The sequence below is a fragment of the Neofelis nebulosa genome, chromosome 3 (genome assembly GCF_028018385.1).
Source record: "Neofelis nebulosa isolate mNeoNeb1 chromosome 3, mNeoNeb1.pri, whole genome shotgun sequence".
NCBI lineage: Eukaryota > Metazoa > Chordata > Mammalia > Carnivora > Felidae > Neofelis > Neofelis nebulosa.
In genome coordinates this window covers 153,984,332-153,999,332 of record NC_080784.1, presented here as the reverse complement: position 1 = coordinate 153,999,332, position 15,001 = coordinate 153,984,332, and the positions used below count along the sequence as shown (strand labels likewise).

At 33.6% G+C, this 15,001-nt stretch overlaps 1 protein-coding gene across 9 annotated transcripts in view; it reads right to left on the bottom strand.

Annotated features, from left to right (window-relative positions):
• Window positions 1–15,001, bottom strand: part of EPHA5 (EPH receptor A5) — a 343,473-nt gene that overhangs the window by 25,212 nt on the left and 303,260 nt on the right. For all 9 annotated transcript variants that reach the window (XM_058722409.1, XM_058722411.1, XM_058722410.1 and 6 more), the window contains 2 exons: window positions 1,917–1,978; window positions 293–502 (listed from right to left, as the gene is read on the bottom strand). In XM_058722409.1, coding sequence (XP_058578392.1) covers window positions 293–502; window positions 1,917–1,978 — 272 coding nt within the window. The remainder of the gene's footprint in view (window positions 1–292; window positions 503–1,916; window positions 1,979–15,001) is intronic.

The window sequence follows — 15,001 nt, the reverse complement described above, 5'->3', positions numbered from 1 at the left end:
CAATTTTCGAAGCGTTGTATTCACTCTGACCTCAAAGTTTTTGTTTTCAGTATCTGTAAGGGAAAAAAAATGAAATCTTGTGACCCATACGGTGAATACTTTACTTATTTGAGTTTAATATACAAATTTGCTGCTATCCAACCTGTAGAAGGATTACATTTTTTACACCATCCCTTTTTCTCTCTGTCTTCCTATGGGAAAGGAATGTTCTTTTTACTATTTCCTTTAAACACCTTTAAAAATTAAATATGTCTAGTCTAGTGTTTCAGTAATGCATTCTGTTAGATCTTACCCTGGTGGTGTAGGCTGCCTCGGGATCATCTTCCAGCACCCTGGAAAGTCCAAAGTCAGACACTTTGCACACAAGGTTACTGTTGATTAAGATGTTTCTGGCAGCAAGGTCTCTATGCACGTAGCCCATGTCGGAAAGGTACTTCATTCCCGCAGCGATGCCTCTCAGCATGCCAACAAGCTGAATCACAGTGAATTGCCCATCGTTTTTCTGTAGAAACGATGTAGAAATATTAGTCCTGCGGCAATACTTACTGGGGGAAAATTTGAAAGGATCTTCCTTCAAATGCCAAATTAATAGTATCACCAAATTCATATGCCATTCCTCGCTGAAGGAAAATGGAAAAAGTTATGAAATATTTTGTTAATTTTGTAACATTTACCAGTCCTCTGCTTGGTCAAAGCAGATCAAGACTTTGAAAGCTCTTGTCAAAAATCTCATTTAGTTGCCCTTTTCTGCATTGTAATTCCTTTACTCTCAGTAATCAGAGGAGAATGTTCATCACTCCAACCTAGCACCTGCCTTAGATGAACATGGCACATTTTTGAGGTGCTTTAAAATAAGTTAGCTGGATAGGCATATTGGAGTAAAAAAGAAGTGGCTGGAGGAGACAAAGGAGTTTCTTTAACAACAGATGGGAGAAAGATCACTGAGCAATGACCAGACAACGTTAGCATTTCTTAGAAGCTTGCTGTCTTTGTCAAGGGCACTGAATTCACTGCAGGTACATGGAATAAGGCCCAACTAATGATTAATTTGAAATAAAGGAATGATATAATCTTAAGAGACTAGAGAACTTGAAGATACGTGTAAGAAATTTGACAACAGAATCTGGTGGAGTCTGGAGATTAGAAGAAAACTTTGCTTATCAGTAGACAGCTGTCCTCTTCAATGCACCGGTCCTTGGAATAATCCTCAAGAAAGTCATTGTCCCATCACCTTGCCTAATCAGTAGTAATAGTTGCTACACTAAATGTGAAAACCTGCCAGCCTACAGGTTTAATCAGGCCTGCAAACATGTTACATTGTCCGGCACAAGCTATTTAGTAATATAATGAGTTGCCAACAATTAAAATTTGGACACTTGCACATAAAAACAAAACAATATTTTTCCTGGGACCCAGAAGATCTGACATTAGTGATACCATCTATTATCATGTAATCATTCCACTGGTAAAAGTGGTGGCTGACCCTCAGATGGGTTATAAGTCTATTGGGTCCCTTCATTACTACAGAAAAGTTGCATAGACCTTTTACACATTTTTTTCCTTGCTCTACCTGACATTATATACTCTGAAAAACTTACTATTTGTAAAAAAGCTTCTTTTTTTTCCTTTTCTTTCCTTCTGTCTTTTTCTTTGTTTTCTTCCTTTTTCTCCCCTTTCATTTTTTGGGGGGCAAATTAACATATATTTAAAGAAAACTATGGGGACATATGGTTTGGATTTGTTTACATTTCTGAAAAGGACAATTTTCAGACCAAAGTTTATTTTTGGAGCATAAACATTCTGACCCCCGAAATTTCTATTTCAAAATTCTGCTTTACAGTGACTCAATTTCAACTTCAACATCATAGTCAATATACAAATAACACTTTGAATAATTAAGTTGGTCTCAAACCTACCTTTAAAAATGTATCTAAAGAGCCATTTTCCATGTACTCTGTCACTATCATCACGGGTTTGCCTGAAAAGAAAACATGGTATGAACTGTAATGTTTTGATTTGGCATTCTTATCTAGGAAATGTTTGCCATAAGTTATTACTTCTTCCAAATTATATATATTCTTTTAAAAAATGTCCTCTTTGAGTAGCAAGTAAATTCATGACATGATGATATCTTAGTGTAATGGGAAAGTATCATAAGAATAATAATAGATTGACATTTAAGATATAAAAATACACAATTTTCAATATTAAAGTCAGTTTGTCAAAAATAGTTTAAGGCTGCATTTTAGTTTAATACAGGTAATGATATAATATGCCAAATAACATCCAGCAAAGAACTGTGAACATATTTATCTTTCCCACAATTCTGAATAAAAATTCCTGTCTATCTGTCCTGCATCCGACCCCTTTAATATAGGCTGTATTTTCCTAACTTTATTTCTATGTTCTTATAACTCCTTTCCTCATGGATACATCCTTTTTCCTCTCTGTCACACACACTCTCTATCAGCCCAAATTTTTTTCATTCCTCAAAACTCTGTTCTATGGCTTTTGGGTGGGGGAATGGGCTAAATGGGTGATGGGCATTAAGGAGGGCACTTGTTGAGATGAGCACTGGGTGTTATATGTAAGTGATGAAATCACTAAATTCTACTCTTGAAATCATTATTACATTACATGTCAACTAACTTTAATTTAAATAAATATTAAAAATTAAAACAAAACTGTTCTAATTTCTCTTGCTATCTGGAAACTTCTCTAGCAATCACTGTTTCCTCCCCTTTCATGTCTGATATAGAAATGCAACCTAGAGGTCAGCTGGACAGACTCTGAAGTCATGCTGCATGGCTTTGAATGCCAGATCAATCACTTATGATGCAATCTTGAGCAAATCATTTATTATCTTTGTGCCTCAGTTTTCTCATCTGTAAGATAAGGGTATTAATGTCACCTACTTCACAGAGTTGTGGTAAGTATCCAGCAAGTCATATGGTTATGCAAGTCACTTTGAATAGTGCTGGCCAGTTAGAATTTGATGTTTTGTTATTTTATAAACTTTAACTATGTATCTATGGTTTAAATTTCTTGCTGGATATAGGTTGACTAAGAGAATAGATCATATTTTATCTTCCATAAAATTATGGCACTTTGTATATAATGTATCTGTGATACAAGGTGAAAAATGCATGATCAGGGGCACCTGGCTGGCTCAGCCAGTTAAGCACCAATTCTTGATCTCGGCTCCAGTCATGACCTCATGATTCCTGAACTGGAGTCCCTCACTGGGCTCTGTGCTGATAGTGTGGAGTCTGCTTCAGATTCTGTCTCTCCCTTTCTTTTTGCTCATCCCCTACTCATGATCTCTCACTCAAAATAAACAGATAAACTTAAAAAAATACAAGATCGGGGTGCCTGGATGGCTCAGTAGGTTAAGCATCTGACTTCAGCTCAGGTCATGATCTCATGGTCCATGAGTTCGAGCATGAGTCGGGCTCTGTGCTGACAGCTCAGAGCCTGGAGCCTGCTTCAGATTCTGTATCTCCCTCTCTCTCTGCCCCTCCCCTGCTCTCTCTCTCTCTCTCTCTCAAAAATAAATAAACATTAAAAAATATATAAGATCAAAAATCCTTATTATATGAGAAAATATCTAAAACATGATTGTTAGTTTTATCACTCCACATTGACCTCACTATATTTTAAAACATGCCCCTTTACTAATTTAGTAAAAGCATGTTACATAAAATTTGTGTTAAAATATATTTTGTTTAAATTATTTGTTACATTTGTGTTAAATTATTTGTTAAATTTGTGTTAAAATATTTGTGTTTAAAATATTTTGAGTTAAGTAAAAGGATACCTTATGTCAGAAAAATTGCTATCTTGGATGTCTATTAATTAACTTTTTGTATTATGAAGAGAAACACTTAAACAATCAGAACATGTTGGGATGAGCACTGGCTGTTGTATGGAAACCAATTTGACAATAAATTTCATATGTCAAAAAAAATAATCATAAAATGCATTATAATTAACATAATAGCATTCTCCAAAAAACATCTGTATTTTACTGAAGAAGTGATTCATTCAACCCATAGAATTATAAATTACATATTTATTCATACAACATTATCTAGAAGTGCAAATAAAGCTATAGAAAGTTAGACAATTACATATGACAAAGAAATAAGTAGGAAGAAAAAGGATTTTTTCATGTCAAGATCACTTAAAAGTTACTATTTAGAATAATAAGGTAGTACTGATTTCTTACTCAGATAATTATCTTTTTAAAAACATACTTCAGAAGCAATATTCTTTTAATTGAATGTGATGAGTATATTACAAATCTAGACACATTTCTCTCTTCCTCTTTAATGTTTAGAAAAGTATTTAAAAATTTTGTCTAAAATAATTCCTTTGGCATACGTTTGTAGACGCCTACGTTTGGTGAAACATCACATATGCAGAGAACAAACACTAGAGAGGGAGAGTCATCATTTGATCTGAACCTTGAAGACTGAAGGGGACATCCCTGTAATCAAAGGTAACATATTCCAGGAAGAAGAGGCAACATGTGCCAAGAAATCTTGTCATGAAAGAACCCATCAAGCTCAAATATGGCTAAAGCCCTGGATTTTTGCCTTGTCAATTAGGAAGTGATAGGAGATGAGTTGGGAAACAAGTTTCTTAAAACCTGACTGGGCATACAATACCTTAGTAAAATAAATAAATAAATAAATAAATAAATAAATAAATAAATAAACTCATAATGTATTTGCAAGTGCCTGTGACAGCACAAGAGAAGAAAAGATTATGTTTTTTTTTAAATTAGTTTTTAAGTGTAATCTAAGCTCATGAATAGAGAAGTGTTTCCAGTTTAACTTTATTTTAATTATATTGCCACACCCATTTTAATTCAACTTTTAAAATAAACATAATTCTGCTTTGGACCTTTTTAGTCACATTCTCACATCTCAGAGCCCATTTTAGCCTTTCTTTCATGTCGAAGCTCCCTCCCCCCACCCTTTTTTTTTCCCCCAAACTTCACAACTAATATACTTCCCCAGGGGTAATGGCCAAAATATGTGATAACTGTGACACATAGGTACCTATGTGTCAGAAGTTACACCAGCCACAATGCTGGAGTATCCTAGAATGTCCTGCTATACCAGACCATCATCCCTTCATTTGCCTGATTTCGGGGATTCAGAAGTCACCAGGGATGAAACTGAGTAGGTATACAAAGGGGACACGTGGGTACCTATGCACCAGCTTTTTATCAAACACTATAGAAACATTTCAATAAATTTACAGCTAATAGAGCCAAAGAGTGTGTACTTGCTAAACATTAGCCCTAATCCAAGTAGAAGGAGGCCTCCATTTTCTGGAATCAATCAGGGTAGCTCTTTTATTTTGACTTTGACTCTCACTTACAGAAATCCAATGAGGAAACTGTCATAGTATAATTGGAATTGGAAGAACTGATTTCTAGAAGATATCCAGAGAATATAGTATTAGCTTTTCCTCATTGGCACCTCTCAGCACATACCATGTAAGTAGATGTCTTGTCCATCAGACTGAAACCCTGATTCTTGTCTATCATTATCTACTCTACCCCAAGACCTTTATAATTGCAGCATCTTCCCTATCTTCTGACTTACAAAACTTTCAGTTTCTTTCTACTCTCTTTTTCTAGAATTTCTTCATTCTATCTACCCTCTCGTTTGTTGGACTCTCTTTTTACCATTATGGGTTAGTGGTAAATATTTAGTACTGCTCACCCAAGGTCTACCGAGTAGAAATTGGATAGAATCCCCTTATAAAAACATCTTTTTCTTGGGTAAATTTGTTCCTTAAATTCAATCCAAATTCACTAAGCTTAGAAGAAAAATGTATACTCTAAAAAGAATGAACTGATCAGAAGACTTATTGACATTGAAAAATATACATTTGGAAAGAAAAAAATAAATGATTACATTTTGGGGAAATGGGCACCTGGCATTTGTTCTATAAGATTTCCTAGATCTCATCACCTAGTTCCAAAAGTCAGATTAATTATTTATGACAGTGTAGGTTGTAATGTCAATAACAAAAATGTTATTTGAGAAATATGATAGGAAACTAAAATACTTCTCACATTTTAGAAAATGGGAGAAAAGCAATTAAAATGAATGTTTGCAAACAAGCATGATCTTCTTTTGTTGACAAGAATAAGACACTTCAGGACCCATTCGATTATTTTTCATGCTTGAGTCATTTTAATGCTAATTATATTTAGTTTGGCTTATGTTTTGTCTCAGTTCCTGCTAGCCTGCAAGAATGACATAGCAATAATTAATGTGGCTTACTCTAACCCTTGTCAATTCAATAAAACTGTATAAATCATTTTCCATTATCCAGCTCGAAGTACAAAGAGTAGATTTGCCAATAATTTTGAAAGCATATTATCAAAAATCTATATAAAAAGAGCTCATAAAGCATGTCAAAACATGATTCTAATCATAGAGTGGAGTTTTTATACTACTTTATATTATTTATCAAAGACCTAGCCCAGAGTCTAAGTAGTAATAGAAACACATTATTTGTGGAATTCACCAATCTTATATTTTAATCATTCAGTATTGATAATCATAAAAAGAGCTACAATTTATGGATTTATTGAATTCTCACTTTTTACAGAGCAGTGTTATTTTTAATTTTATTAAATTCCATAATAGTGATATTATAAAAGACTTTTTCAGAAAAAGAAGAGTGAGATTTTAAAAACAGATTGAATACATAACTTGGGTTGATTAGTACGAATATATAAGAACCAAAGTTGGGAATCGCATTATGTCCATTTGACTATAAAGGCTATTTTACTTTCCTCCGTACTATGATGCCTATGATTTCAAGATACTAATTTTAAATTTTATTTTATAATCTCACAACTATTTACTCTTTTGTGTTAATACAAGCTTGGTAATCATGACAATGACATGATAAACTATCCAACTACTAATGACAGATCTGGTAGGAATTTAGCTTCTCTCAGTAAATAATATATCCTTACATATGACTATTACTTATATACGTTCTGAGTGGTCTGAAGTGTTATATGGTGAAATAAATGGTCTCGGATTCTATTTAGTTATTTTTTTTAACGTTTATTTATTTTTGAGACAGAGAGAGACAGAGCATGAATGGGGGAGGGTCAGAGAGAGAGGGAGACACAGAATCTGAAACAGGCTCCAGGCTCTGAGCAGTCAGCACAGAGCCTGAGGCGGGGCTCGAACTCACAGACCACGAGATCATGACCTGAGCCGAAGTCGGCCACTTAACCGACTGAACCACCCAGGCGCCCCTCTTGGATTATATTTATATGAGGTATCTAAAGGAGTAAACCCATAGAAACAAAAAGTGGAAAGACTCTTGATTTCAGTACAGGACATGATCTCACGTTTTTGTGAGTTCGAGCCTTCCATCAGGCTCTCTGCACTGACTGCACTCATGGAGCCTGCTTGGAATTCTCCCTCTCTCTCTGCCCCTCTTCCATTTGAGCTCTCTCTGTCTCTCTCAAAATAAATTAGTAAAATTTTTAAAAAAGGGGCTCTCATATTTTAATTCCATTATGGTCCTTAGTTGTTGGTTAACAATTTAGGGAAAAATAATTTATAACACTATATAATTTTAATTTGGTGAAAGATGATAAAATCAAAAGTCTATATACATTACCTAGGATAGGATGATGAAAATACCAAATGTTTCTATAAATAAAAATTCCAAACTTTCCATAATATCCTCTTTTATTTCAGATTGTTTACACTGATAGAAACTTTTTCATCAGATGCTCATTTCTAAAATTAAAAATGAATTGGAATTGTTCTGACATTAGTGAAGGTAGATAATTACTTTTGGATTCAGAAAATATGGACTTTTCAGAGGAAGTGGGAATCCAAGAATTAAGAAATCTGACAGCTTTGTTTTATTAATGAAAATACTTTAAAAATACATTTACTAATAAACAGTTATTTATACTAATAACAATTTATAGTAATTACTAATAAATAGTAATTTATTAGTTTTTGTTTCTATATTCTATAATTTTTTTTTCAGATGAGCAGGATTTATATATCAGGAAGAGCACTTGTAAATATCTAATAATTATTTTTCATATATTTTTTCAACCTCTTTTTATGTCCTAACAAATAAAAACAGGTACTGAATTAATGAGCTGGCTTTTATATCTATTTCAGCTGTAAATATATTTCCATCATGGTTTGTCACTGGTTCATAGAATTTGTTTCATTTCATGAAATGGATGATGCAAAATTCAAGCATACTCATACTTCAAACATTTTCATTTTTAAGTCCATCTTCAGACAGAACATCAGTCATTGGATCCTTCTCAAATATAAGTGGTTCAAAACTAAACTACTGATTACCAACCACAGCCTTGCTCCTCCCAGACTTTTTTCCTGTAAATGGCAATTCCTCTCTTTGAGAAACTAATGACAAATAATTTATAATTATTGTTGACTCCTCTCTTTTTCTCACACTCCATATCTGAATCACAAGAAGTCTTACTGTAATTGTCTTCAAAATATCTAAGAATGCATCTACTACTCTCCATCTTGCTAGATCAGTACCCTGATCTAATCCATAAGGAGGTCTGAATAATGTCAGTAGCTTTCCCATGGTCTCTCTGCTTGGACATTGGCTCCTACCATCTACACTTAATACAGAAGCCTGACTGATCCTGTTAACATTGATAATAGACTCCATCACATCTTGGTTCTAAAGGCTGCAAAGATCAGATTAAGAGATGGTCTTCATAGGGACCAAAGAGGGTGTGCAGTATCTATCCTCCTGCTCTACCTTCAGATTAGCTTCCTCCAGACTCCTCTCCTTCATTCCACTGAAGCAAAAATGCCCTTGATATTTTTGAGTATCCCATGAAAGTTCCATTTGAGACTTGGGGGTCCTTATTTCTATAACATTGTGTTCCTAGATATCTGTAAGCCCACACCTTCACTTCATTCAAGCCTTATCAGAGAGGGCTTTCACTAAATAAAATAGAAATCACTAACCCTCAGTAGAAACAATCCCTAGTTTCTTCACCTAGCTTTATTTTCTCATTAAATATATCATGAATGTATTTATTCACTTAATTTCTGTCTCCCCCACCCAAAATAAATTTTATAAAGGCAGGAACTCAGTCTCTTTATCTCTGCTGTATCGTGCTGATCAATATTGATAGACATGTATTATGTGACCAATTAATATCTTTGAATAAATTAATGCTTGTCCAGTGTATACTGAATGATAAAATATGAGATTGGTAATGTGCACTATTTAAGAGCTTGGGTTTGGAAGTTATGTAAAACTCTTTTAAAACGTGGCATTATCATATACTAGTTTTATGATACTGGGTAAGGTATTTAATCTCTTTAAAGTTAATTTTTCCTATCTGTAAAATAAGAACAAATACTTTTGTCTAAAAAAATACATTATTTTGCAGATTAGAGATAATATAGAAGGAGAATTAAGCTCAGTAAATTTTTAAAGTAATGTTAATGATTAGTAGTAGTAATAACTGTTATATGCAAGATCTTGTGAAAAGATTCTCAAGCAATTTCCTTCATATGAATTTTAATTTTTTTCTAAACAATTGTGGTTTTAAAGAATAAAGTTTTAACAATAAAATACAAACTATATATCACTCTAGCTAGTTTTCACTGTTTACAAAACTGCATTAAGTCATCTACTCATTTAATATCATTCATGTCTAGCCCTGTGATAGAGACCGGGGTGGGGGGGCTATAAACATGTATCAGTTTCAAGAAGCTCATTTTGTAGTACGGATGATAAAGCATGTAGAGAGATAATTATGATATCATGCATAGCAAGACAAAGTGCAGAGCAATGCAACTAGAGTGTATATGATTGTCTCTGGCTGAGAATTAATTCATTCAACAAATATATGAAATGCTACACATTCTCAGCACTGATCTAGGAATACCAGGTGAGCAAGATAACAAAACTTCTGCATTTAGAGGCTTAAATTCCAATGTAGGACCAGGAAGCTTTCCTCTACTGAGCTATTTCTACAACTGGGAAGTTTTCTTTTACTGAGCTATTCAACACTATTTAGTGATTACTGTATGCAAGGCAGACACTGAGGATAGAAAGGAAAATGAAGATAAATGACACCGATCTAATGGAGAAAGCCACATTTGAATTAATCTTGAAGGTCAAGTAGAGCTGAAGAAAGTGGAGAGGACATTCTAGGGCTGAATGAAGTGTTTCAAAGGGACAGAACAAGAACTAGGTAGAGTTTTTCTGGAAAGGAAATAGTGGAATGTGAGTCATGGCCAAAATTATACCAGGTTAAGCAACAAAGTATATGTTTTTTGCTTCGTTTATTTGCTTGTTTGGTGATTAAGCATCAGAGGAAAGCAGTGATTAAGTAAAATCTACCTTGGGATAGTATGTATGGAGGGGCTAATGTGAGAAAATACAAAAATAGGAAGACTTGCTTGAAGATTGCTTGAAATAGCTCAGGATAATGTATAATATATAATAAAATTGAAGTGACTTTATAAGATAGAATGAAATACTATAGTTGAAGGTAATTACAAATTTATAAAATAAGTCAAGAATTGTCTGACAATGTAAATAATTAATTGTCATTGAAGGTGCCATCTACTCAGACGTAGAAATAAAAAGAAATAGGGAGAGATTTCTCTAAAGTTCCTTTAATATTTTGTTTAAATTGATTAATTTTACAGAAGAACTAAACTTATTTGTACTCGATCCTGGATTAAGAAATATAACTATGAATCACTTTAAGATTCAAAAGAAACATTCCTTTAGTCAACTTCGATAATAATTTCCAGGAGTATGGAAAAATAAGTCTTAAAGAACTAAAGATGCTGTGATGGGAAAATTTGATATTTTTATTTTATTTTTTAATCTCTTTAAATAGTAAAAGTTGGCACTGTATATATTACATGAAAGCATACTGCACTGTGAATAAGTCAATTAAGGCAGGGCCTGTGGGTTTTTTACATCATTTCTCATGAAATCTCTCTAGAATATATAACTATTTATGATATGCCCTATTTAACAACACATCAGAGAAGGAATTTGAATTCAGGCCCATGTTTCTGGCACATAGGGCAGTGATACCATAAAGATGAAGGTTCGTGATGACATCATCCATAGAAGTGCTACTTCAGACTCCCTCCCTCAGCTTCAATCAGAAAAATAACACGATTCAGTTGCACTTATGTCTCATTATCTGTGTGCTGCAGGTTGAGAATAATTGTTGAATAAATTAGCATCAGATCAGAGAGCATGAAATTAAGGACACAAATAAAGTGAGTTGCAACATGGTAAATTAAAAACAAGTTGAAGACTTCCTCAGTTGAACATCAAGAGGTACATTTATTAAGGGGAATGCAGTCTGAGTTCACATAGAATATAAGACAGAATTATTTTAAATATTTTCTTTTTGCTTCATGCGTATGTGTAGTTTCAGGGTAGCAACATCAAATAGAACATTCAATTAGGAGACTAGAAATTTCAAATCTGTATTCCCAACCACAGTACTGTTTTTAAGACCAAAATGTACAAAATTTAGGTAGGATCATTTGTTGATAACGACACTTAATTTTAAAACAAGGTTTTCGGGGCACCTGGGTGGCTCAGTCAGTTAAATGACCCACTCTTGATGTTGGCTCAGGTTATGATCTCATGGTTTGTGGGATTGAGCCCCATGTCGGCCTCTATGCTGACAATGTGGAGCCTGCTTGGATTCTCTGTCCCTCTCCTGCTCTCTCCTTCTCTCTCTCTCAAAATAAATAAATAAAAATGAAAAATGAAAATAAGCACAAATAAAGGTTTCAAGTGCATATAAAGTACATGACAAATTTATTTTTTAAATGTTTATTTAGTTTTGAGAAAGAAAGAAAGTGTGAGCAGGGAAGGGGCAGAGATAGAGGGGGACAGAGGATCTGAAGCAGGCTGTGTGCTGACAGCAGAGAGCCAGATGTGGGACTTGAACTCATAAACCATGAGACCATGACCTAAGCCAAAGTTGGATGATTAACCGACTGAGCCACCCAGACATCCCAGTATGTGACAAATTTAGTTGACTTCATATAAAAGATTTAGTTATCTTAGTTTGTCTCAGTCAGGACCCATTCACATTAAACAAGTTCTGTAATAAATCAGGAGTCTATAAAAGTAGGTAGTATTAGTTAAAATTATTTTAGGGTATTGTCCACTAGTATCTAATGCATTAACTTAGATTAAAATAAACATACCACTATACATACATAAACTACTATAATTACCTGCAGATTTTTTCACATATATACCTAACAAAAAAATATATCTGAATTTAATCTGTACAACAGTCTTACAAGTTAGGTATGACTTCCCCCTTTTTTTGGTGATATTGAAGCTCAAGGTGTTTAAGTAAGGTGCCCATAGATTGGTTTACCATTAAGTGTAATAGGCTTACATAAATTTATAGGACATTGTCTTTATCTTTGACAAGCAGACATTTTTTAGGTAAGAGTTAAAAATATATGCAAAATGGAAAAAATTAAATGAAAGATCTCAGTAAGAATTTTGGACATAGGAAGGATCACTATAGACATTTGCAAAAATTTGTACATTGGCACAGTATTCAAAAGAAGGAGGGATTACTTCATGGTGAAGTGGTGAGGGATTGTCTCATGGATGTGATGTGATTTGAACAGGATTTTGAAGGAACTGAAAAGGTAGTAAATACAACGGTGTAAATTTCAGAGGAAGAAGCAATGTAGGCAGATCAAAATATCAAGCATGTTAAAATGGACTAAAAGACATGGCATATGAAGGAGTTCAGAGCACAGGAACAGATATAATGGGAAAGTGATACCTATATATCTGTTAGTACCCTGCCATGCCTGTCCTAAACTTTATCTGTATTAATTCATGTCCCTTTTACATCGCTAGGAGCTATCCTTATCTCTTATCATTGATGAGGAAACTATGGTTCTGAATGTTTAGCTGACTTGTGCAAAGTCACATCGTTTATGGCAGAACCAAAATTATAATATATGGCTAGATCCATAGTCCATGTTCTTGACCACTATGCAATACTGTCTTCCATAGTAATAATAGTGACCTGGCACTGTTCTAAACATTACATTCATTATCTGAACTCATTCCAGAAGGCAGACTTACTGTCTAAGAGCTTCACGTTTACCATGGGTAATAAAAAGTCATGGTTAGAGTTTATTTGAGGAAGTTAAATTTGGCAGTCGTATTAAGGATGAGATGAAGACATGACGTGTATTCAGTATTTGCCTACTATTATTATCATGAATATAATTAATAACTACATTTTATATTAGATAGTATCATTAATGCATAGGAAAATATAATAATCACTTACTATTATAATTCTTGAACCTATAGTATCTGGCACCACATGCTATCACTGATGTCCTTTTAAAGTCCTTTTCCTCAGATAATATGTGGTCATGTTCAAATTCAGATTTCCTTTAATTGCACTGGTGACCATTTTTTTTCCACACCGTATTCTTATTTCAAATATTCCTGCTCATTCATCACTGGGTATAAGTTTTGTAAAATATTTAATTTCTTAGTTACTAAAAAACCATATTTTTCCTTGTTCTCTACCTGTCTCTCTCTCGTCCCTGTCTCTCCTCTCATCTCTCTGTAAGAACCTATTTGTTCTGATAAGAATTAAGGATGCCCTTGCTCCAGTAATACCCTCTTTGGGTTACTGTCAAGGGGACAATAACGTATGGGCATGTACTCAAATGGAAGAAGAAACACATCTAAATTTTGAAGAAACCCACATGTCTGCAGGTCATTTTATTCTACTACATTCCTCCGTGAGAATTTTTAGTGGAAGTGTGTATTTCTTTTGAGACACGGGAAAAAAAACAATCTCCTAGCAATACAAGCTGATTCAAAAGTTCAGACAATCAACAACACAATAATGTTACTGTGGTCTGTTTTAGGACTTTTAAAGGGATTCTACATTCTCATCTGTGACCTATTGTGAATATATGATGATCTGGGAATTCACTAGTTATTTACCAGGTAAATATTTTGAGTTGTTTCTTTTGTCTGCGTTGCAAAAAAGTTGTATATTGTTTCTGCTCTGTTTTCCATATTTAAAAATTAAATAAGTGGATATCCAACCCACTTATGTCAATAAGTGACGGAAGTTGATACCCAATCAAATGAAATTACTTAGTAGATTCACAGCATTTATTGAATACATATTGCTTCTATGAATATTTGGCACATATAATTTAAAAATTGATTAATAGCAATGGGAAGGGGAACAAATTATTGAAAGCAAGTCTAAAGAATATTCCCTGATAAAATTTCTAGATGATTTAGAAAGTGGTAAGTAGGGTATGAGGGACAAAGGAACGAATGAGAGCACATAGACATAGCAAAGACTAAATGAATTTAAATAAAATAAAGACCTTAGTTATGTCACTTGAAAATACTTTATTGGATGGCTGAAAAATTACTGGAACTCTTTATACTAGGAAGCTCGCCACATAACCACATTAATGACACACATACACGTTTAAAAGAGATGTGAAACTCTAGATATTTTTGAGTACAAATTAGATTTTCTTTAAGAAAATAATTAATCTCAAGGAACTTTTCCAGTTGTCTGTGGCTGACTGCTGCTTTCCCTAAAATTATTAAACCACCTATGGTTATAGTAATCCTATTAAATGTTAAACTTCAATGCCTCAATCAAAACATTGAAGTTAATATTTTATTAGGATAAAAAGTGAAGAGTCAGAAGAAAAAGCAATGTTGATACATTTATGGCTCCTTTAATGTGGATACATTTTTCTCTGGCAGTGAATTCATAGTACATGAGTTAATACATATGTTTTGAAAAACTCAATAGAAATTCAGGTTCATTGATGATCAATGACTTTGACAAAACTCTACTAAAATACAGGACAATTAGTATTAATGCCAATGAAATTGTTAATAACATTACTGT